The sequence below is a fragment of the Saccopteryx bilineata genome, chromosome 12 (genome assembly GCF_036850765.1).
Source record: "Saccopteryx bilineata isolate mSacBil1 chromosome 12, mSacBil1_pri_phased_curated, whole genome shotgun sequence".
NCBI lineage: Eukaryota > Metazoa > Chordata > Mammalia > Chiroptera > Emballonuridae > Saccopteryx > Saccopteryx bilineata.
Genome location: NC_089501.1, coordinates 24047293 through 24072233, shown reverse-complemented (window position 1 = coordinate 24072233; position 24941 = coordinate 24047293). Strand labels below are relative to the sequence as shown.

The 24941-nt window shown below is 33.5% G+C and overlaps 1 protein-coding gene across 6 annotated transcripts in view; it reads left to right on the top strand.

The window, feature by feature from the left end:
* PTPRK (protein tyrosine phosphatase receptor type K) overlaps positions 1-24941 on the top strand; it is a 591572-nt gene that overhangs the window by 539683 nt on the left and 26948 nt on the right. The window contains exons 14-21 of one of the 6 annotated variants that reach the window (XM_066248523.1): positions 6913-7051; positions 15520-15680; positions 17475-17510; positions 19643-19654; positions 21918-22105; positions 23727-23814; positions 24509-24585; positions 24773-24790. In XM_066248523.1, coding sequence (XP_066104620.1) covers positions 6913-7051; positions 15520-15680; positions 17475-17510; positions 19643-19654; positions 21918-22105; positions 23727-23814; positions 24509-24585; positions 24773-24790 — 719 coding nt within the window. Of the gene's footprint in view, positions 1-6912; positions 7052-15519; positions 15681-17474; positions 17511-19642; positions 19655-20476; positions 20697-21917; positions 22106-23726; positions 23815-24508; positions 24586-24772; positions 24791-24941 lie in introns of those variants that run through there. The other 5 variants (XM_066248518.1, XM_066248517.1, XM_066248520.1 and 2 more) reach the window with 5 other exon arrangements.

Genomic DNA, 24941 nt, shown 5'->3' with positions numbered 1-24941 from the left:
TATGGAACTATAAAAAACCCCGAATAGCTAAAACAATCCTAAGGAAAAAGAATGAAGCTGGGGGCATTACAATACCTGACTTTAAACTATATTAAAGGGCCACGATAATCAAAACAGCATGGTATTGGCAAAAAAATAGACACTCAGACCAATGGAACAGAATAGAAAGCCCAGAAATAAAACCACATATATATGGTCAAATAATCTTTGATAAAGGGGCCAACAACACACAATGGAGAAAAGAAAGCCTCTTCAACAAATGGTGTTGGGAAAACTGGAAAGCCACATGCAAAAGAATGAAACTCTACTATAGCCTGTCCCCGTGTACTAAAATTAATTCAAAATGGATCAAAGACCTAAATATAAGACCTGAAACAATAAAGTACATAGAAGAAGACATAGGTACTAAAATCATGGACCTGGGTTTTAAAGAACATTTTATGAACTTGACTCCAATGGCAAGAGAAGTGAAGGCAAAGATAAATGAATGGGACTACATCAGAATTAAAAGTTTTTGTTCAGCAAGAGAAACTGATATCAAAATAAACAGACAGCCAACTATATGGGAACTGATATTTTCAAACGACAGCTCAGATAAGGGCCTAATATCCAAAATTTACAAAGAACTCATAAAACTCAACAACAAACAAACAAACAATCCAATAAAAAAATGGGAAGAGGACATGAACAGACACTTCTCCCAGGAAGAAGTACAAATGGCCAACATATATATTAAAAGATGCTCAGCTTCATTAGTTATTAGAGAAATGCAAATCAAAACTACAATGAGATACCACCTCACCCCTGTTAGATTAGCTATTATCAACAAGACGGGTAATAGCAAATGTTGGAGAGGCTGTGGAGAAAAAGGAACCCTCATTCACTGTTGGTGGGACTGTAAAGTAGTACAACCATTATGGAGGAAAGTATGGTGGTTCCTCAAAAAACTGCAAATAGAACTACCTTATGACCCAGCAATCCCTCTACTGGGTATATACCCCAAAACCTCAGAAACATTGATACGTGAAGACACATGTAGCCCCATGTTCATTGCAGCACTGTTCACAGTGGCCAAGACATGGAAACAACCAAAAAGCCCTTCAATAGAAGACTGGATAAAGAAGATGTGGCACATATACACTATGGAATACTACTCAGCCATAAGAAATGATGACATCAGATCATTTACAGCAAAATGGTGGGATCTTGATAACATTATAAGGAGTGAAATAAGCAAATCAGAAAAAAACAAGAACTACATGATTCCATACATTGGTGGAACATAAAAATGAGACTAAGAGACATGGACAAGAGTGTAGTGGTTACCAAGGGTGGGGGGGAGGGAGGACATGGGAGGGAGGGAGGGAGAGAGTTAGGGGGAGGGGGAGGGGCACAGAGAACTAGATAGAGGGTGACGGAGGACAATCTGACTTTGGGCGAGGGGTTTGCAACATAATTTGATGACAAAATAACCTAGACATGTTTTCTTTGAATATATGTACCCTGATTTATTAATGTCATCCCATTACCATTAATAAAAATTTATTTAAAAAAAAAAAAAAAAAAAAGAGTCCTGATCCATGGGTAGTGTGATATATTGATTTACGAGTCATCAGCATGAAGTGATGAAAGTGGATAAAATCACCAAGGCAGAAAGAATGGAAAACAGTATCAAGTGATCAAGGCCCCTAAACCTTTGAGTAGTACGAACGTTCATGTAGGTCCTCATGCCTCCTGACCATTCAAGAGTACGATCAAAAAAAGGCAAATGTATGTTCTTTTTGTTTCTGTAAATTGTTTATCAATCAAACATGATTTTAAGTTAATAAAACTGTAACTGAAACTAATTTTATCTCTTGGGGAAAAAAAACTCACTCCCAGGGGTTAGGGAGCATAAAAAAAAAAAACTCACTACTCAAAGGGCTAAAGAACTCAAAGCAGCACCTATTTTAAAGGAAAAAAAGAGGGGCTCACAAAGGAGATCTGGAAAAGAGAGGCCAGAGTCTTAAGAAAACTGGGTGGTATCCAGGTACTAGAAGCCACAGGAAAGGTATATTACTAGAAGGACAGAGTGGACAGCAATGTCAAATGCTATCAAGCAGTTGCATAAAATATGAGAATAGTGCAGAATGAATGATCTCAGTATCTAGTAAGTTATTGGACACATTGGTGGTGGTGGTTTGTTGACAGGAGACATAATCTCAATTATGGAAATTGAAGTAATGATTGAAAAGTGAGGGTGAACAATACTTCAGAATTCATTATAACTGAGAAAAAAAAAAAATAGTGAAATCCCTAAAGGATTTGCAGATATTGCAGGATGGTCGTGTGAGATCACCTAATATATTGTACTCAAAGGCCTTATCTCAATATCCATCATAAAAATAGAAGAATGCTTTTGTATGATTGTAGCTAATAAGTTATTTTATCTTTTAAGTAAATTTTGAAGTATTTGTATAGGTTTGGTTTTTTTTTTACCTAAATGTCTTAGTTAAATTATTTTTAAGGAGTGAGAAGAACACAATTTATGAAGTTGTTTTAACTATTTTTGCAAAAAAAAAAATGCATCTTCTAAATTTGCTCAGTGCAATGAAATATTGCCTTAGTTTTTTCTCACTGTCCAGAGAATTATGCTGCTCTTGGCTTCAGAACACTGGGGACTCTCTGTATATTCTTTGACAGATTAGAAGGTAAAGATTTATGGCAAAGGAAAGCATTCCTGAAAAAGGTACTCCACATTGCCTTTGTGTATGTGCATAAATTATAAACAGAGCTCAGGAGTGTGGTTATTATAATAGTCCTTTGCTCTTTTTATTTTTTTAAGAAAATAAAAAATGCTCACTTAGGAGCTATTGCTTCTGTTTTTATAAATGAACCTTCTAAGCTTGAATGATTTTAAATAGGATATTTTTATTCCTTGGTTCTACTAGGCCAAGAACTTAGAAAAATAAACATGATTAAAGTATCTATAGTAAAAAGAAATTATGCAGACATTAAATAAAAATAATAGTCATAGTAATAATAATAATAATTCATAGTTGAAGACTTTGAGGAGGATTTACAATCAAGGGTAAACATCCACCAAATCATATGTTCCTAGAGAGTTAGATTAACCTTCTGTATTCAAGTTCATTGCTGATGTAGAAGCATTAATGAACAATTCCTGGCATGAGAATTGTAATCATGACACACAAGCATCCTTACCCAACCCAAATGAATGCATTTGATGGGGTTTTTTTCTTTTTAAACCATTTGGTAAATATTAATTGAAATCCAATGTTTAGCCTGACCAAACAGTGGTGTAAAGCCAGTAGCCATGGCCACCATCATAGCCGCCTGGCCCATGCAGGTTCGCATTGGATTTGGACAGATGGTAATGAAACAACAGAGCCAGGAACTAGTGGGCCATTATCTTTAATCCTAGCTTGTACCTGGTGGGCAAGTAAAAACACACACTGGGCTCCAAAACCCACTCATTCAGTGCTCACAAACCTACTGACTTATCCGAGTTTCCTAGAATCAAAGGTTTCTACCTCACCAGCCTTATTCTCCTTTGTTCCCCATCTCCTTCTCTCTACACAAACTCTGCACAAACTGACTTTTCTTTCAGCATTCCACCATCTTGGCTGCTTCTCCTGGCCTCCTCCATGTGGCCTTTCTCTGCTCTCCTTTCTCTGCTCTCTCTTCTAATGCTAATATCAGGAACCAAGAGAGAGCAAGATCCCGGTCTGCCCCACTTTATAGTATAGAAATCAAAACCTTTCATCCAATATACAAACAAGGAAGTCTCTGATACAAAGTCACTTATCTGAGACATAATGGGATTCCTCATGAGAGTGCACCACCCCACATCATGCAATCAGTCAAGGGTGTGGGGAAAAGCTTAGTCTTAAAACTAAGCCTTAGGCTATAACAACCTGGCCTGCTTACAGCCTGTCCCCCACACCCAATACAAACTATAAGTGAGCAAACATATATATCATATTTACAAATTTATCTGACCAACAAGTGGTGAACTAGATAGTGTTGACCTGGGATGCTGAGGACCCAGGTTCAAAAACCTGAAGTCACTGGTTTGAGCAGGAGATCACTGGCTTGGCTGCAGCCCCACTCCCACCCCCACCCTGCCCAGTCAAGGCAAGTATGAGAAAGCAATCAATGCACAACTAAAAAGTGCTGCAACTGGAAGCTGATGCCTCTTACCTCTCTCCCTTCCTGTCTGTCTGTCTGTCTCTCCTAGAAAAAAATATCCAGTGTTTAATAAAGTCCTATGAACTCTGAATTTAAAGTAATAACACTGTTTTGCATAATAGATTATGACAGTCTTATACGCAGAATACAACTTCAAGGTTATTAGCACCTTGAGTCAGAAATTTCCTTTCAGATTTGGCTTTTTACTGGAAATATTTTTAGATTAATTCATTAGCCAGTCTATTTTGTTGAATAAGACTTTAAAAAGTATTTTTTATGCTCTGAATTTGAAATTGCTTACCCATCATTTTCATGTCAGTTTGGTTATTGAGTCACTAAACGAGCTAGTTTAAGGCTGGCTGTTAGTTCTTCACCATAGTTTATGTTTGCACCTGTGTATATTATAAAGGCTGTTTGCTCCTGAGGGGCTTAGCAGTTCTGAAGATTCTTATGAAAACATATTACTTGTGTAATAATATCTTTAGAAATTGATCCCATAATACCATGTATTTTATTGAACTACAGTAAAATATTAAAAATATATTCACTTCATTAAACAAGAATTGATCTTTTAAAGAGTTTCAGAAACATTTAATTTTGTGAGTTATGTCAAAAAATCTAAAAAGGATAATTATCATTACTCTCTGAAAGCCAAGTGTAACATAAAAGCTGATGAGAATAAGCTTTAATTAGTGAATAATGAGGATTTATTGCCTACACTAAAGTTTTTTCTAGAGATTTCTGCATCAAACATTCTGTCTCTTTTCCTATTTGAAGCAGTAACTGCAGGAAACCAAACCATTTTGAGAGTTACAAGCAATATTCTTTTTAGCTTTATATGCAACTTTAAAATATATTTCCTGTCTTCATTATATGTATGTGTATTTCTGTTTTAAAATGTATTGATTTATTGGGTTGACATTGGTTAATAAAATTATATAGGTTTCAGGTATACAATTCTGTATTACTTGTTTATTTCTAGTTACTCCTGGGAAGAGTGATCTCCAATATACTTAATATATGTTTTGATGACTTGAACCATAATGTATAGTTTAAAATGTGGTAAACATTGAACTACCTCTATTCATAATTAATGAGACTGAAAATTCCCTGCAGCCCAGTGTTTGGAAAGTGTCAAGTTGCGGGGCGGGGACCATTACTAAGGAAACAAGCTGAAGTGTTGCTTTGCCTGTTTGAGAATAATGGTTGCCATATTCTGGTCCATGTGGAAGCTTTATCCTATCCAGTTGAAATAAGCTTAATTAAGACAAGTACAGTGAATTGTTTTTGTTAAGTTAGCCATTCCCTCTAACACTTTTTTTTTTCAAACTGTGTCTCATACTGATTTAGCTTTAAGTTACCATTTTATGAAATAATATTACATTAGATACATTCCTTCTTTTTACTTTTATACCAGGAAAGATTAAAAGTACCCTATGTTAGTCGCCTTTTAAGTGTAACTGGCTGATCTGAAACCTGGAGCAGCTACGTAGATGTGCAGACCTAGGGTGGAAGCAGAGGGGAGTGGAGGGAAGAATCCAGGACAGAGAATCTAAAGAACAAACAATTGGAATGTAGAAGAATGGGTTCTTTCCAAAAGGGAATTCTCAAATTATTCATTGGAAAGATGTGAGGTTAGATTCAGAGATTGACTTGTGTTTTTTTTTCAGCCACCATTCCTTGACACTGTGTTAGCGGCTTTAAGACAGTTTCCCAAATGTGCTTAATCCTAAAAATTATCTGCGCTCTTTGCCACACACATTCTTAGCAGGAGGGGCTATGGATCTAGAAACGCTGAGACCTGCTACTTTAGATAATAGAAGATAAGTTAGATTTTTTCTCTGTTCTGGAGCTATTTATAATCTTTCCTCATCTCTTTCAGTCTTACTTTTTATACGTAAAGGATAGCTAATACTTCCATTGCTAATTTTCAGGATAAATAAGGTAAAACTAAAGTGTCTTACTGAGGTTTATAAATTGATTAAGGATTATAATCTTAATATGTATGTATATGGGAGTGGTTCAGGAAAGAATGGAAGTGAAGGTATACAAAAGTATTTTCTAAAAGATTTCTATCTTCTCAAAGTTTTGTTTTCTAAATTTATTATCCGGATTTTATATGTTAGGAAAATGTGAAATATTTCTTGATGTTCCTGTTTTACTTTCTTAGTCTTTTTATACCCCAAATTAACTCTGCATTTCAATTTTTATATACCAGATTATAACCCCACAGCTTGAGCAATGAGACTAGGCATTTTTTTAACGTAACAATTTATATCCCAGACAAGTGCCATTAACACCACTTTAAGGGACCAAGCATAGCACCTTGCACTTGGGTGAAGAGGGATCTGCTGAATGAAACAAAAAACAAGTGAATCTTTAAATCTGACTGACCCCATCTTTTTCCCGTGTACTATCTGCGGAATCTTGTGTTCTCACATTTAAGGACATTCGGAGAAAAATAGTTCACCATTTCCTTTGATAGTGATGTCTAGATGTTGGTTTTATTTTTGTGTGTGTGTTAACCCCTATTTAGAACGCTTTTTCCCTTAACTTGACCCTAAATCTCTTATGCTGTAGTTTAGCATGCTTCTGTATTTATATTTTCAGGTTATTTTTAATCAAATGAAACAAGTTGCCTTTTTGTAATGTTGTGCAATTTTCTTTTCATGATAATTTGCTTTTAGTAACTATATATATGTATATTTTTGGTTCATTTAGCAGCAGCAACAGAAGAACCAGAAGTGATTCCAGACCCAGCAAAGCAGACAGACAGAGTGGTGAAAATAGCAGGGATTAGTGCTGGAATCCTGGTGTTCATCCTCCTCCTCCTAGTTGTCATATTAATTGTTAAAAAGAGGTATGGCCTACTTTTTGTTCTCTCACTCATTTCTGTCACTAGATTTCAAACACGTTTTTGTTTCCTTCAGCTCTTTTAAATTAGAGAATTGAATTTAGAAGAATTGCATTTTAACCATGTTGTCAGCATCTGAGTCTATTTCTTGTGCTACTAAAATAAATTTGTATTGATTATTTGCAGTTGAATTTCAGATATAAATATCTACTTTTTGTCACATTAACCTTGAAATTAATATATGAATTTGAATTTCTTGAATGCAAAGGTACAGAAGATTTTAATTTATTTTGTGTTTCAACTGTTATTTATTAAGAATGATGTAATAAGGATTTATCAAAACGTTTGGATGATAGTCTGAATTATTTTGTACACTATTTTTCTAAATAATGGCTATAAATAAGGTATGAGAAGAAGATAAACATTTTGTGAAATTGTATATTAAATATTCATTGACTATTTTGGCACTTTAATATGAAAAGTCAACTTTTAAAAAATTGAGCATTAGTCTTTTGCTATATCAACTAAGATCATCATCAGCTGGAATTTTATAAAGATATTAAGACCCACTAGAATTTAAAATGAACTCTAGTCTGGAGATTAAAGTATACTCCTGCTGAAGGACACTAAGTATATAGTTTTTATAATTTGAACTTTTTAAATTTTATAATATTTCATTATCGGTCAGGCATTGTCTTAAAAACTACTACAACTCTCCAATCCTTTCAATGACACGTTTTAGATAATACAGCAATTGGGAAGGACTTCTTAAAAACATCTCTACATGCAAAGTACAATCCTAAAATAATTTTGTGTATAGAAGTGTTTGTAATTTATATATTATATTGAATAATATAATGTTGATAATATTAAATTAAATCATAATATACTATTATGATTATCATTTTTTACTCAAAATAAATCATTAACAATATAGATAAGATTCATTCTACATGTTTAATGATTCCATCAGAGTTTATTTTAATGTATTGCCTCTTTACAATTATTTCCTGGAGATATATTTGTTGGAGAAGACACATCTGCATTAGAAACATTAGGTATGCATTATAGTGTTTGTGTTAAATTAGCTACATACGTGCTTTCCCCAATAGCGCTTTCTCTTTTTGCTGTTGTCTATTTACTTCTGTGGCTGGAAGATATATCATTTTTGAGATAAGAATATTTACCTACTTGAAGTATACAAATTTGCCAAGTCAAGATCAATAAAATCATTTAATATAGCCTCCAGATCTTATGCCTCTATTTTAGTATATATCTATACTTAGAAGGTTAACTACACTAAACAGTTTAGAGAATTATTTCAGCTTTGCTTCACAGTTAAGATTATTCCAGTCACTTCAAATTGGACATGGGAGCAAAACATAACCTTTAGATTATGTCCTTACTTAGTTAAAATTGGATTACATTATCAGTTTAATTTTTTATTTGAAAACAGTTGTCTGTCATTGGGGTTTTTCTTATTCATTGCCTTCTAATTTAGAAATAAACAAAAAAATTGAAACATAAATCTCATAAAGAACACCAAAGCAATCTGTAAGCATGATTTGGGAGAAGAGGGCAGGATATATTATGACAACTCTCTAAAATTGCATAATGTAACAAATTCTTTTTTGGTTCATATCTTAAATAGTTGGATAAATGAGCCTCAATTTAAATGTTGGAGTTATCATAGTAATGCTTTAATTGATTGCCTTTTGGTAGAGAGCAGGCTCAATTAGGGCTTTTGTTTCTCTCCCTTATTACCTCTCTGACTAGGAAAAGTTGCAATTTTATAGATAAAGTTATATATTTAGATATATTACCTTCCATTATATAATATTATAGCTAAATTACTTGGATTTTTTACTTATCTAAGCAACTTTGTAATGGCTTTTACTCATATGTTGTATGTCACACATGTATTCTGTATGATTTAATCACAACTATGTTTATTGTACATACACAAAATCATAGATAGTATAATAGTATTGATTAATATCAAATTTAGGGAAACAATTTTAGTAGATACATAGTTACTCTTTTAAATTTATACACAAATTTATAATACATATCATGGAAAGGCAAATTCTTTTAGGTTTTTGTGATATTTATTTTCATGAGAAATTGTTCAGTTTCCCAAGATTTTATCCGTCACTGGAAATAATATAAATAGATGTATTTCTCATGTTGAAAAACGTTCAACGTATTCTTGGTTGTTGTGTAAAGAAATGGTTTGGGAATTAACTTAGTAAAATTCTACAGCTGAGGGTATATATAAAGTAAGTTCCCAGGCTAAGAAAAGGGATATTGCATCTTTCAAAACTCAATGCCATTTTTTTAATTTAATCGCTGAATTATTTCCAAATGTTTGCCATTATTTCATTGGTTATGTACTATATTTTAAATGCATAGCATGAATATTTTAATAATTCCAAACATAAATTTGAAATTATGTTTCAATACAGTAAATGTTTGTGCATAATATCACAGTCACATACATCTACTGTAGACATATTTTTGTGTATATATAGTATGTGGTGCATACATATATTCACATAATATATGTACGTACCTGTGTACCATTAAGATATAATGACTTGTTTATAAAAACTTAGGTGTCATTTTGCATATATTCTATATTAACCAAATAGATTTTTATGTTTAGTATCTAAAAAAAAATAATAAATTTAGTGTACAAATTCTATACACAGCTGTTCCATCTGTCATGACATTTAGATGGTAATGGATGATATGCTTTACTGCATGTTGAAGATACACAATCCATTTAATTTTTCAATTACTTTTTGGCTATTAAAAATGTCAGCATGTTGTTTTCCCCAAAATTATGTATTTAAAATTTTATTTTCTATTGCATATTTGTCTAATTGCATGGCAAAAGCTATCTAACCATGGTGCATGAGCAAATTGGAACCAAAAAGAAACATTGATTTTGTTTTATTTTATTTTATTTTTAACGCACATTTTTCTGCTTTATTGAATGTGACAGAGTCACGCTTTTCATTCACCATTGCTTCTCTTTTTCCACTGTCTGTGATTTGCTTGCCAGGAGGAGCTACTATTCTTACTCCTACTACCTGTAAGTAGAAAATGGGTGATATACAACTTTACCTGTGTTAAAGATGCAGTATCCCTTTTCAAAAACAAAACAACAGAAAAAAAAGAAACAGGATGTTTGCATTTTGGTGACATTTAAAAATATTTTTCTGGGCTCAAAAACTGTAGTTTATTAACTTATTTTGTTAATCTTTTTAAAAAGGGATATTGTATTTCTGTATGTTCAGCTACTTTTAATTTTAATTTTCAATTTTTCATAAATAATAGCCTTAGTCTACAGCCCAAAGCATCATTTATTTACTGAAGTCAAACCTGTACCTTAGCAATATACCTCACTCAGCTGATAGAGTTAGTAGTTTTAACTCACTAATCCGTATCTTTATGAAACATTGTTATATTTGACAAAATGACCCAAGTGATACACTCATAGAAAAATGTTCCAAAGTGCCTTCACAGAACGAAAATCACGTGAGGATCGATTGTGAGAACATGTCTCCACACATTTTCAGGAATCCAAGATGGGTGATAAATTCAAACAGACACATTTGGTCTGGCCATCTAGGAGTCAATATACTCTTAACTAATGAATAAAACCATAATGTTATAGTGACAAAGAAAACAAATTTTTTTAAGGAAGAAAAATTGTTTATTTTCACTTAAAAACTACTATTTGAAAAAAACAAGACCAAAATGGGTAGAAAACCCCTTCCTCTTACAAAAAACATACATAGGTATCACATATCTCCTTTTCTCTTCCACATTCTTACTTAGCTCATCCTATAATTATGTATGAAATGCTAATTTGGATCAAGATGGAGTATATTGTCCACTAGATTTCTGTAATCATTTTTATTTTATTACCTCTGATGCCAGGATATTCATCCAATCTAAAGGAATGATACAACAAAATATTCATGGACATTGCTAGATCAATATTTGATCCACCAACTTTTAAGCCTTAAGGATTGTGATTACGTATGTTTGAAGCATATATCCCATACTATTTATTTCACTAAATAAATTTAAGTTAGCTTTACAACAAAAGATCTTGAGTCTCAATGACTATAACAGAATTCTGCCATCCTTTTTAAATATTATAAAAATTTGTTTCCTTAAAATCTCCTAAACAAGCAGGTGTACATTAACAATGCTCCTAGCTTATTGTGATGAATCATAATATCCTTGTTAAAGCATGTTGGATGAAGCCAAAGGTAATTAACTGTACCATTTCATACAATGATGGAACACTTTTCCTCTTTATAGCCCACCCATATATCCACCTGCAGAAGTTTATGCTGTTGGCTGCTTTGATAATGAAAGCCATTTGCACATCTGTCAAACTCAAGTAGTTGCAAAGTGAATTGCTTAATTGTCCTGAAGTGCACATTATATATGCTTGTTGCTCAGACAGAGACAAAGCATCGAACATACAGAAATCAATAAGTACTTCATTATGAGAATGTCAATAAGCATCCCATTATCTATATATTGATAATTTTAGAAAGGAATTGCATTTTTAGTAGATGAATAATATTTCAGTATTCTAGACTAGGTAATATGTTATGATACTATTACTGTAATAACTAAGGTGACTGGTATTATTAATCGTAATTAGAAAGAATGACACGGATACATGCTTTTAACACCTGCATAAACATACATAGTGAAGCTAATCCAAATTAGAGATGAAAAAATAAATAAATAAATTAGATTATAATTTAAAAGTAAACCATATGTGATCTTTGAGCTAACATGCATTGACATCATCATAGTAACTCTCAGTTCTTGATCAGTTTTTATTTGTTTTGTAATAACCTAAATTTAAGCCTACCTCACAGTATTGTTGTGAGAATTAAAGTATTAGAATCAAGCTAATAATGCATGGGGCAAATATTAGCCAAGCTGACAGTCCCCTGTAATTTGACAACTAACAAAAGTTTGTGACTGAACAGTAAAGATCCTTCATTATCATGAAAACATTTACATGTCATGAATTTGACAGATTTATTACTTCATTGTTTTCCATAATCATGAAACATGTATAAATTATATATAATTTTTGGAATAAAGCCTCAAAGTTTAAACATGCTTTTTCTATTTGCTTTGAACCACCCATCTTCAAAATGTTAACATTTTTAATCCAAATTTCAAGTTGTGTTATTTTTATCCAATTCAATCTGTTAAATTTTCTGAGGAATTAATTTATTCTTTCTTGTTGCTCAACGAACAAACACTGGAAGTTATTCCTTAAACCCTCTTCTTTGCTATTTCAAATTTTAAAATGGCAAAACATTTGTGCTGAGCTCACATTGCTCTTCTCAATTTTGTAACAATTAAGGTTTAACTCCTACAATAAGTAGATGCTTTATATTATAGTATACTTTATAATGCGACATTGAAAGTGTCAGTGACTGGATATAATATAAGAGTATAGGCCTGGAAACCAGGTCATTTTGCACTACTTATTAGATGAATAACTGTGGGCAAGTTATTGAACTTGTCAGAGCCTCTGTAAACTCATCTATACAATTAGAATTGTCAGGCCTTTTCAGCAGGTTAATCTGAGAATTGAATTATCAAATGAAAAGTGTGAGGCATATAGTATGCCTAATCCAGCCATTCCACAAGTATTGACTGAGTGTGTGCTATGTGCCAGACTCTGCTCTAAGTGCTAGGAATATACGAATGGTTCTCTTCCCTCCATGGAACACACTGAGGGGAATCAATTAAAAGGACACGTGCAATGGTATGTGTTGAGTGTTATTAGAGACAGAAAACATGGTGCAATAAACGCACCTAGCAGGGATACCTAACCTGAAACAGGTTGTTGGAATTAGTCAGAGAAGCCTCCCTGTTGAGGTGAGATGGAATAAAATTAATCAGCTGTTAACCAACTGTTAGAACATTGTAGGTCAAAGAACAAATATTCTATATGACATCACAGAGGTAATTTTGGGAAGTGAAGTCTATGGACTAATTATGACCTGCTGATTTTCAGTTTGCTTCTTCATATACTGTTTCAAAAAATAAAAGCACTTGAAAAAAATCAGGAAATTTAACATAAATATTCAGATTCATTACTTTAAATACAATTTAAAAATCAGAAGCTCAGAACTGGGAAAAATGCCACTTTGAACTTAGACAAGTTGCCCCTACAATGTTCTCCAGGTCCTACAAGCACCACCTTTCCATACTGTGTCCTAACCGCTGGCTGCAGCACTCATTTCCAGTGTCTGTCTGAAACCTGTAAGCATTTTCGGGGAGCTGACCGCCTAGCCTAGGAAAAACGATAAAACTTTTTCAATGAGTAGAGCAAATACTGCTAATAAATGGTGGTGCTGGTAGCTGTAGTAATGGTGTAGTTAGTGGTAGTAACGGTGCTGGTAGTTGTAGGGATGGTGTAGTTAGTGGTAATAATGGTGGTGGTGGTGGCTGTAGTGATGGTGTAGTTAGTGATAATAATGGTGGTGGTAGTGGTGGCTGTAGTGATGGTGTCATTAGTGGTAATAATGGTGGTGGTGGTGGCTGTAGTGATGGTATAGTTGGTGATAATGGTGGTGTGAGGGATGGGTGTAGTTAGTGGTAGTATTGGTGGTGGGGGCTGTAGTGATGGTGTAGTTAGTGGTAGTAATGGTGCTGGTAGTTGTGGGGATGGTATAGTTAGTGGTAACAATGGTGGTGGTGGTGGTGGCTGTAGTGATGGTGTAGGTAGTGGTAATAGTGGTGGTGGTGGTGGTGGCTGTAGTGATGGTGTAGTTAGTGGTAATAGTGGTGGTGGTGGTGGTGGTGGCTGTAGTGATGGAGTCATTAGTGGTAATGGTGGTGGTGGTTGTAGGGATGGTGTAGTTAGTGGTAGTAAGGGTGGTGGTAGTTGTAGTGATGGTACAGTTAGTGGTAGTAATGGTGGTGGTGGTGTCTGTAGGGATGGTATAGTTAGTAGTAGTAGCAGTGGTGGTGGTCATAGTTCTTATGCTTTTGTCATTGTTTTCTTACTATTAGTACTGTGAATTATTATTATTTTCTCTTTTTTTAATGCCATGTTGAGCCTTAATGTTTAGTATATGACTGTCTTATTTAGTGTCAGATCTGCTGTGTCCATATGTTCGGTGTGTTGGTATAGACGACCTGAGATCAAGTATTATAATTCTCAGGGAAAAAAAAAAAATTATTCAGAAATAGCTCTCAAATTACTAGACTAATATTTTTTTAAGAAAAGCTTTGAGTATAATAATGACTATTAATGACCCTTTAAAAATATATTGGTAACATATTTACTCTAGTAGAGATGCTAATGAAAATCAGAAGACTATGTCCTAGCTAATAATATAATTGAGAAATGGTATTTTAAAAACAACTAAAGACTATTTGCAAGGCAATATAAACTGCTGCCATAAGTTTAGAAATATTATCTGGCTACTATAAGCTTTTAGAGTGCCTTTATTTAGATCATACAAATTGCCTTGTTAATGTGATGTTTTTTATACCTTTAAAAATTTTTATTACATATTTCATGTGTCACAAAGAATCAGAATGTATTTTATATCTTTGACATGTAAGATAAAGATTTCAGTGTTTGAGTAGCTCAAAAGTCTGATGCTTCTACTTTCCAAGTCTCTGAAGGCATTTGCCCTGTTGAATTTATAAGACATTTTCTATGGTGGGTATTTTGCCAGGTGGTTCTAAAACACGCTTTTAGGATTTGACCATGACTGTAATTCAAGATTATAATCATTTGTGTAATACATATACTTTTCTTATATAGTATATAACTTTTCCATATATTCCTGTGTATTTGCATTATTACTAGCTGTGGTTGATTTTGCAAGTCTCCAGATTAGGTTTGGATTAATGTTATAAATATATTGGTAAATATGTTAATGCTATACATGTTTGCATTTTTACTGAATAAGAAAACAGAATGAAGAATGAGATTACTTTATTTTAATGGGATGAGTATAGTGAAATAAACTTAGAAAAGCAGTCATGTTATTCCTCAGAAGAACTTGTAAATGTTAATATAAGAATTAATGGCCCAAGAGGAAAACCAAAACTTAGCTTTAGCTTAAATTTTTCTTGTACAACTCTAGTAAAGTATTTACCTATGGATATAGTATAGTTATATTTTATAATACTTTATTTAAATGGTAAAATATAAGAAGTAAGAGGTTTGAGATTTGGGTTGACAGCTTGCATATTGAAATACCCAAATGACAAACTAGTTTTATAGCAACCAATAAATATTGTTTGAATGTTGAAGTTCATTCCCAAAATTATGACTCGAGTTATTTCTAAACCACATCTATATCCTTACCCTGGGGCTTTCCTGAACTACTTACTGCTGGTGTCAACTCCCCTTCAAGCTTCACACTAAGGTTTTCCTTTTGTATTTGCCTTGGCAGCAAGCTTGCTAAAAAACGCAAAGATGCTATGGGGAACACCCGGCAGGAGATGACACACATGGTGAATGCGATGGATCGAAGTTATGCTGATCAGAGCACTCTGCATGCAGAAGACCCTCTTTCCATAACCTTCATGGACCAACATAATTTTAGTCCAAGATGTAAGTTCTTCATTAACAATTTTTTAAATTATTTTTGAAGCTCTTTTAGTGCACTCTGAAGGTGACACATTATCTTTTGAATAGTGAAAGTAAGAAAGGTGGAAAAAACAGAAACAAGTGATGTAGTGTATGATGGAATGTATAAGAACTTAATTTCAGTCTTGATACTAGACTAACTTTAACTTCAGACTGCGTGAATTTTATTACTATATCATCATGAGATATTTATACACTGCTCAGATCAAATTATGTCATTGCTTTAATATACTTGATTGCCTACATAAAATGAGTTTATGTCAGATTTATATTTATTTTTTTATTTGAGTCTTCCTTTGTGCAAGATAAAGTTCTTTGTGAGATAAGAAACATCATATTTCTTCTGGGAATTATTAGCATGGGTAAAATTAATTTATTAAAATATTTTCTAGATTCCTGGGGAATTTTAGTAGCAAAAAGTTAACTAGGAGAAAGAGGAATGTACATGTTCCTGAGTCTCTGATGTGAAGTCCAAAAGTTTACTTGAATTAGGGGATTGGTGAAACTTTTTCATTCATCCATTCAACTGTCTATCTACCTATCTATTCCTTGTTGATCTCTAAAGGCAGGACTTTTAAAATATTTCCACTGAAGTACTATTTAATAGCAGATGATATGAATAATTGTCCCACAATCATATTTAGTTTACCTTGAAATTTCCAATGAATTTTATATTTTTTTCATAGCACTAAGTTTGTTACTCTAATATAAATTATCTGACTCTATTTCTTCAAATCCTCAAGTAAAACTGACACTTGAGGAAGGCAAATTCTGCTTATCCTTGGCCTTCTCTCCACTGGGGCATTCTGCCACAGATCCTAGAGGTTTGCTCACCTCAATTTGGAAAACAAGCATATAAAGGAAGAATCGACAATAGAAGTGTTATTTCTTGTACACATTATAACCATATGTTGTGTTAAGTTTGAGAAATAAAGTGTCTGTAGGTGTATACATTTAGATCTTTCAGAAAAGGAAATTCTTTCTGAAGTATTCAGCTTACTGAAAATTTTCTGACGTATTGGCCCTAAATGCAGCCCATTAATTTTCTTTGACATATATCTAACCAGAGTAGTTAGAAATGCTCTAGTCATTTTGTAATTGAATTTTAATCATGATAGGACCTTTCTGACCTATTTTATTTTATTTCACTAGAAGGTAAATGATAAAGCATAACATGAAATATTATTCTTGGAAGTAAGTTTTGCTGGAAATACAGATGTACCATCTCTCTAACAACTTTTTAAATAGTTATCCCATAGGATTCGAAAGCATTTCTGTTTGCCAAACTTTTCTATCTGTTACGTAGATTTGTACCTTACTGGGGAGCTTGAATTCAGCAGTGTAGCTATAAATAACCACTTATGAATTTGGAGAAAGTATTAAATCTATTTTCCACAGTTAACAGAAAAAATTATTTGGAATGAATATGAAATAATTATTTCTCTAAGTACCTTGCCCTTGATAGATCTAAAATGCACGGGTCCCCCCCCCTTGTTATGATCTTTATAATGTCAAGTTGAATCTTCCTGGTTTTTTAAATTGAACAGAGTACTGAACTATAATTATAGATGCACCTTACTTAGTGTTTTGTGATAACAGAAGCAGAAATAATTTTACTTTTGCAAGTGATAGTATTAAAAGAAAGTTACATAATTATATTTCTTAAGAAAACATAGACCTATTTCAAAGAAGGAAAAAGAGCATTAAATATAACTTTAGGGCAATATATTCCTTCATGAGCTTTGTTTTCCTATACAGTGCCCAATGATCCACTTGTGCCGACTGCTGTGTTAGGTGAGGCCCTAATTCTTTATCATCATTTTTTTTTTGCATGGATCACACTTCCTTGCATGGGTTACACTTTGTCAGCAGAGTAATTATTTACAGAGCAGGAAGCAGCTTGTTTTAAAATATATAGTCATCGTCTTATCAAAGAAAACAACTGTGGTCAGCCCAGTCAGATCAGTGGATTTCAAATTAGTAAAATATGCTTTTCTAAAGCAACATATTCATTAATTCTTGGTTATATTAGATTTGAAGCAAAACTACAATGGCCCCCAATAGAAGACTTTGTGTATTTATGCAGGTTAGCAGGTTAGTAGAATGAACCCAAATACACACATTCCAGGAACATATATCTAACAAGGGACTAGTGCTTCCTGAATACTCTGTTTACATATAACAATCTCTCAATGGGAAGGGATCTTCTAAATCCTCCTAATTTTATAGTTACTGTATAATAGCTAAGACTGTTGGTTTTGCTAACAATAATAAGTCCAATTGAGATGTAAAATTACATTAACTTTTAATCAAATTACGTATTTAAAAATGGGGTGAGTTTTATTCAATTTATACCCTATTTTTTTACTGATTTTACAGCAGTGCTCATGACCAGCTTGCTTGTATGTTCACAAGTTATATTTCAGTTTTAACAGTGTTCCTAATACTCAAGATTTAACCAAAGAAATGTAGAAATTGCCAGATAAATGTGTCTTAAAAGTTCCCACTTTTCATGATTGACATTTAAATTTCTTGTGAACATAAAACTTTGGCTTACATTTTATGCATGCTTTATTATCAATATATTCAACATTCAATTACATTTTCAAAATATTTCAGAAGAGTTCCACTCAAATACACCTCTTATTCTCTGAAATAATTATTTTAAATTATAATTTTATAATATAAAGACTATATATTCTAAAAGAATCAGGAAGGCATTGTTCTCTATTGCAGATTATACTCTCCCTTTAATGTCCACACCAAGGGTCCCCAAACTTTTTACACAGGGGGCCAGTTCACTGTCCCTCAGACCGTTGGAGGGCCGGACTATAAAAAAAAAACTATGAACGAATCCCTATGCACACTGCACATATCTTATTTTAAAGAAAAAAAACGGGAACAAATACAATATTTAAAATAAAGAACAAGTAAATTTAAATCAACAAACTGACCAGTATTTCAATGGGAACTATGCTCCTCTCACTGACCACCAATGAAAGAGGTACCCCTTCCAGAAGTGGGGCGGGGGTGGATAAATGGCCTCAGGGGGCTGCATGTGGGCCTGTAATTTGGGGACCCCTGGTTCACACCAATAATGGCAGGGAAGTGAATTGAGGAATTTGCCCCAATGGATGGCCTGGCCATTTAGGGGGAAGTCAGGAATCTTGATCACTGCAAAGGCACCAACTGTATCTGAAAATGTCATCTTTTGTTGAGCACTCAAGAATGCTGTCACCATCAAATTAGGAAATAAAAGTCAATGAAAATATTAAAAATTCACTGAAAGAAATTAGTTGCCTACATGTTAAAATTTTATTACAGTAATATTTTAAAGACATATAGAGTTGGGTCCAATTCTCAGTTCTCCTGTGGTCTCACAATATAAAGTAGTGAAAATATCTTTACTCTTTCTTCCCCATCTGTAAAACAGTAATAATTCCTACCATACTTCTCCCACCGATTTTTGTAAAATGAAAATGAAATAATGGATGTGAGATTTTACAAACTGTAAAGTTTAAAAGGTTATTATAATAATTTTTTCCTATGAAACGGGTTTTCTATGTTTAGGGAAGGCTAACATTAACAGAATAGTCATCAAATCTGTTTATATAAACAGTCATTATGCATTTTCTTTTATTTTGAAAGTCAGACTTTAATTTTTGTTAATATTTGTTGTTTAAAAGCTAAATCTCATTAATCATATTAAATGTAAAAATGGTTTGTTGCATTTTTCATCATTTTTGGAATCATGATGTTTATATTTGTTTTGCATCCAACTGATTTTGTGTTTATAAAGCAATTTTGAAATCATTTCAAATATTTTCTAATAGTAATATCTACTTACTGATTTAAAAATAGCTTAGAAACTTTTCATATTAATTCATGTAACTGTTTCTTTGTTTTACTGCTTCTTTGGGTTCAAGTCCCTATAACTGGTAAGTGTATTATAAGAACTCTAGAAAAGCTTTCCATGAAGAAAATACTTGAAGTTATTATTCTTAAATGTGTAATAAGGATAATGATTAGTACATGTACTCTCCCTACTAGTCACATCATTAGGTGGTTTAATGAGGTGGAAATGTATTGAGATTAATAATTCATATGTGATTATTTTAAAGAATACTGCTCACTGACCTACTGTATTAATGCCTAATGCACAATAAAAGGCACTTCATACTGGGACAATTATGTTAGACTTAGACTCTGGGTGACTTCTGTTGTTTCTCACTGAGCCTTTTACAAATGTAAATGTTCTGTTGCAGCAGGTGTGATGTGAGCTCTGTGGCCATTCACACAGAGCAGGGTAGATGACTGCATTTCTCCTCGCAGACATTGTCTGTCCCCTTCTCATCCTAAGCTAAATAGTGCCTAAATCAGTAGCTTTCAATTAATTTTACTGGAGAGATGTATATATTCTGTGTGTCAGTCTATCAGTTGTAATATTTTAGCAAAGATAGCTCAGTTGAGTATAGTCTCATAGAAAGAAGAGGAAAATATTATGAATTATGTTTGCTATCATATGTTTATGTGGAGAGGGGTGGGCAAAATCGAAATAAAGGACATTAATGCCGTTGGGTGGTTAGGTCATAACAGAATCCACCAGGGGTGTTTTTGATTCACTGTGGTGTTTTTGAAATAAATGCAAAACAAATAAAAATGTGTTCAGCCTAATAAGAGAAAGTAAAGTAAATGCAATCAAGTGAAATTACAGAAGCACACAAATCTGATTGTGGGGTTCTTTTTTTTTCCTTCTCCAGGAAGAAAAAATGTTTATCATGGGGACAACAATTCATTTTTTGCCATATCCTATTTGTAGAGTTGGTGATAGAACAGGCAAATGTACCAGTATTTGAAATATGTTTCACTGTTAATTAAATATCGTTTTCTACAGTATGCATTATCATTAAAAACAAAAGTTCCCCTAAGAGTGTACTTCCTCTTCTGTAAATGAGCATGCAGTATAATGTTTTTCAAAGTTAACACCCCTTAAAACATTTTTTAAGTGGTAAGTTTAAATGTGATAAATATAAGCATGCTTTTCTTTTTCTCACTGTAACGATTAGTACGATGGTCATTAAAATAATATTTATTCTTCATAGGTAAAATGTTCTTGTTTTTTTCTTGATATGACAGAAAGATGATCAAAGTTTCTTTTCATTTTAAGCTAGTAACACAATTGGGATGGAGCCTACACTTAAATGTGGGTGGTAAGGGATTCAACTGATTTTAATTAAGTCATTCATTGAAATGTTTATTGACCGCTTTGCACCAGACACCAGGAATAATAAATATATATAATGACTGTTTCTACACTATGTATTTAGATTTTGGTGAAGAAAAAAAAAGACCATTAAACAAATTATTGAAATATAAATTACATGAAATGAATTAGAACAAGAGGCCACAAGAACATAAAGCAGGAGCTGCGGAGCTCAGCCTGGAAAGGCCAGAGAAACGTTCCAGAGGAAGTGCCTACATATTTCACCCCAGAAACACAGGCTGGGTTGTTTTTCTTTTCACACAGTAGCTGGACTAGTCCAGATATATTAGCTATAAAAACAACAACAACAACAATAATAAACCAAGGGGCGAGAGATTGAGTATAAATACATATGTGACCTGGCTAGCACACAGAGAGGTACCAGGGGTGATGCCCTAGAACACCCGTGTTTCCAACCTGGAGTGTCGTGGTAAGAAGGCCCATGTGGTTGTGCATCATAGTGAGGCCACAAGGCAAGAAGAGCAGTCCTGTGGGGAGGGGTTGCCTAGAAGGAGTTTAGGATATAGGAGCAAAGGAGTTTGTTCAATTTAATTGACAAGGAAAACACCACTGTACTTGACAACCTGGTCTCTGATCCCACTCTATACTGCTATGACTGCAGATACAAGAAAAAAGGAAGAACCCAGAAAAATCTCCCCACATACTTTTTAAAAGTGAACCAGCTATCTCTCTACATCTCAGAGTATCCACTTGTTGTCTTACCAAAATAAACACAGTATACTCTGACCTCATACCCTCAGCTACAGTGAAAGGCTTCGTCTTTATGGGGATGCTGCCCTAGGCCTATACTCCATTTCTTTCCCTTCCTCCTCTTATCTGCAAGATCTTCAGGTCTGAAAAATCTCCTTTGCATTAATATATATTAAACAAGATAACTTTGTCTTTTTTTTAATGTTCTTGAATCTGAAAAATGCCAGATGAGAACAACCACAGTGCTACAGCAGAGTCCAGCCGTCTCCTTGATGTACCTCGCTACCTCTGTGAGGGGACAGAATCCCCTTACCAGACGGGACAGCTGCACCCAGCCATCAGGGTGGCCGACTTACTGCAGCATATTAATCTCATGAAGACCTCAGACAGCTATGGGTTCAAAGAGGAATATGAGGTGAAAGTTTCAGTACTATGTTAAATGTTATTTCTAACCATGATACTCAGTAGAATTTAACACATTTCTTTAACATAACAAAAAGGTGAACTCTGTAGACACTCTAATTCTGTATTTTAGTGATAAGCAGTTGTGTATATGGGAAGAGGAAGTAGATGGATTGAATGGAAAGGGTACAACTTGGGGATATATCTGGATATAAATACATTTTAAGAATTTAAAAACATTGGATTTCATACCTTATTTGACTGTGTTATTTATAAACCACTTTGTTAGACCTTACATTGCACCACTTAAAAATCCATAGCGAGATAGATGCGTTGGGTTCCATTGTATCATTACAGGGTCTGTCATTCAAATGACTTAAGCAGGAGATGCTTCTCTGCCTCTTTGCTTGTTAACCCTCTGTGGAGAAATAGGATGAAGCCTTGTGTTCTAAATGTACTACTTGGCACACTTAGTTTTGTTTTTGCCTTGTTGGTTGAGGGTAGCTGGGAAGAAAAACCAGAACACCGAAAGTCCAAACGTTCAGAAGCCAAAAGAAGAGTATGAGAAATTCTTCTTCCAACCTCGCTTCCTCTTCCTACTCACACCAAAATACCAAGATTTAAACTACAAGGGAAGTGATTTAAAAGAAAGATTCCAATAAACAATATATCGCCATAATAAAGCAGTTCCTTTGCTTACTCAGAAATAGCAGTAGGATGTGAAGGAGAAAGCTCTTCCACCACCATACGTGTGCCACCATACACACATATTATAAGTGAAAGAATTCAAGCAATAATTTACTTTGAAAGGCCATTCAAAATGCATCCAACTTCATGAATTTTCTAAACATTACATTTTATTTTCAGGTTACTTGTGTTACCTTAGTTTAGGAGAAAACACAGTTATTTTTTTAATTTAAAAGTTGGTTTTAGATGTATGCCGGAAACACTAAGCTGCGGTAATAAAGTAGTGCAAGGAATTATGCTGCCAGAGCCGGTTCTTTTTGTTCATTTCATGTGTATTCCTGTGTACCTCACTTCAAAGACAGTTGACTCTTTGAAGACCCCATTTCCTCTGTTGAGTGAAGTTAAATTTTTCTGCAAAAAGAAATCTATACCCATATTTTAAATTACTACATATGGCAAATAAACCAGTCAACAAATTCATCTATTCCAAGATTCTTAGAGATGGTGACTTTTTAAAAATTTTTATATGGTCCCTTGTTATAGAGACTCAGTCCTTTTCATGATCTTCAAAGAAACTGAACTGTGATGTATTGCACATGATTTAATGAATAATTATGGAGGAAAACAAGTTTTGCTCCCCATCATTAAAAGTAGTTTTGAAGTTTTTGATCCTTCTCTACCTCCCTCTCACAAAGTTAGAGCAATCTTAAATTTGAAACACTTTAAAGTTCTTTTTTAAAAAAGTTGTTTCTTGTCCTTAATTTGAACTCCATCCAATCCAAGATGAACTAATAGAAGTCTAGCAAATAAGAAAATGAAACTTGTTTATTACTGTAGGACTGCCTCCTTGAGAAAAGGGCTATTACTATTTGGGTCTTCAGAACGGGTAAACCTGAGTCATGAAAAGGAATTAAATTCAGTATGCTTGTTATTATTTTTTTTTCTAGAGCTTCTTTGAAGGACAGTCAGCATCTTGGGATGTAGCTAAAAAAGACCAAAATAGAGCAAAAAACCGATATGGAAACATTATAGCATGTAAGTTCTCATAGAATTCTTGATGAATGTAAATATTGCATAGAAGGTAAATAGTAAGTTGCAATTCATCTTTATATGGTTTAAATTTTAAGAGAAGCCCAGAGAGTGGCACACCTGTTTATTTAAAGTAACCTATTTAATATTAAAACAGCATTGGCTATTGACAGTGACTCTAAATCATCAACTTCGTTAATTAAATTGACTCACACTCTTCACACTGTGGAGATCTGTGTGATTACTGTGTTTGCACACAAATGTACAGAGTGTTAGTAAACAACAGAGAATATCAGGATAATGAAAAGAAGGATCTTTTCAGTGGTCAATTACTGTTACAGCTCCACCAACCTTACTCAAGGTGGAGTGGTCTTCCTTCTGAATACCTTTACTCCTTCTTAGACAAGTACATGACACAAATGACTATTCATCAGATATTAATTACCATGTCCTCTAAAAGCTTTCTAACTATGAAGATGTCAGTCACTAAAGCTTTATTAACAGCATATTATAATCACAATAAATAAAAAGTTCATTAAAGTTTTTGTTTTTCTTCAAATGACTGGTGTATAAAGAAATTTATATACTATGTTATAGGTAAGCTCTTTTCAACCATTGAATTATTCTAAGTCTCTACCAGTGGTATTTCTCAGAATGGGGAATGTTTAATAGCTTTTATTTTATTATTTAAAAATTTTAGATGATCACTCCAGAGTAATTTTGCAACCTGTTGAGGATGATCCTTCTTCAGATTACATTAATGCCAACTATATAGATGTAAGTATTCTTATAATTCAGTATTGTTGTCATATATATGTGAATCTTTTTGCTTGTTATTACCTATAAAGTGATTGCTAGCTTTTTAAAATAAAGAACAAACTGTACACTTTTCCTTGTTCTACGTCCTAGTACTTACTGACGTTGTTGTGCTTTCTTTCACACCTGACTTTGGTTTGGGCTGTAGATTTGGCTGTACAGGGATGTAAGTATCACTATATGTAAATAACAGTATCCTATTATAAATATTTAATGTAACTACTCTTAATTACAGTTATTACTAATGCTTACTACTAGTTCTCTCTGCATGCTTCACGTAATTAGCCTCATACAGTATATCTATGTTCATTTCTCTG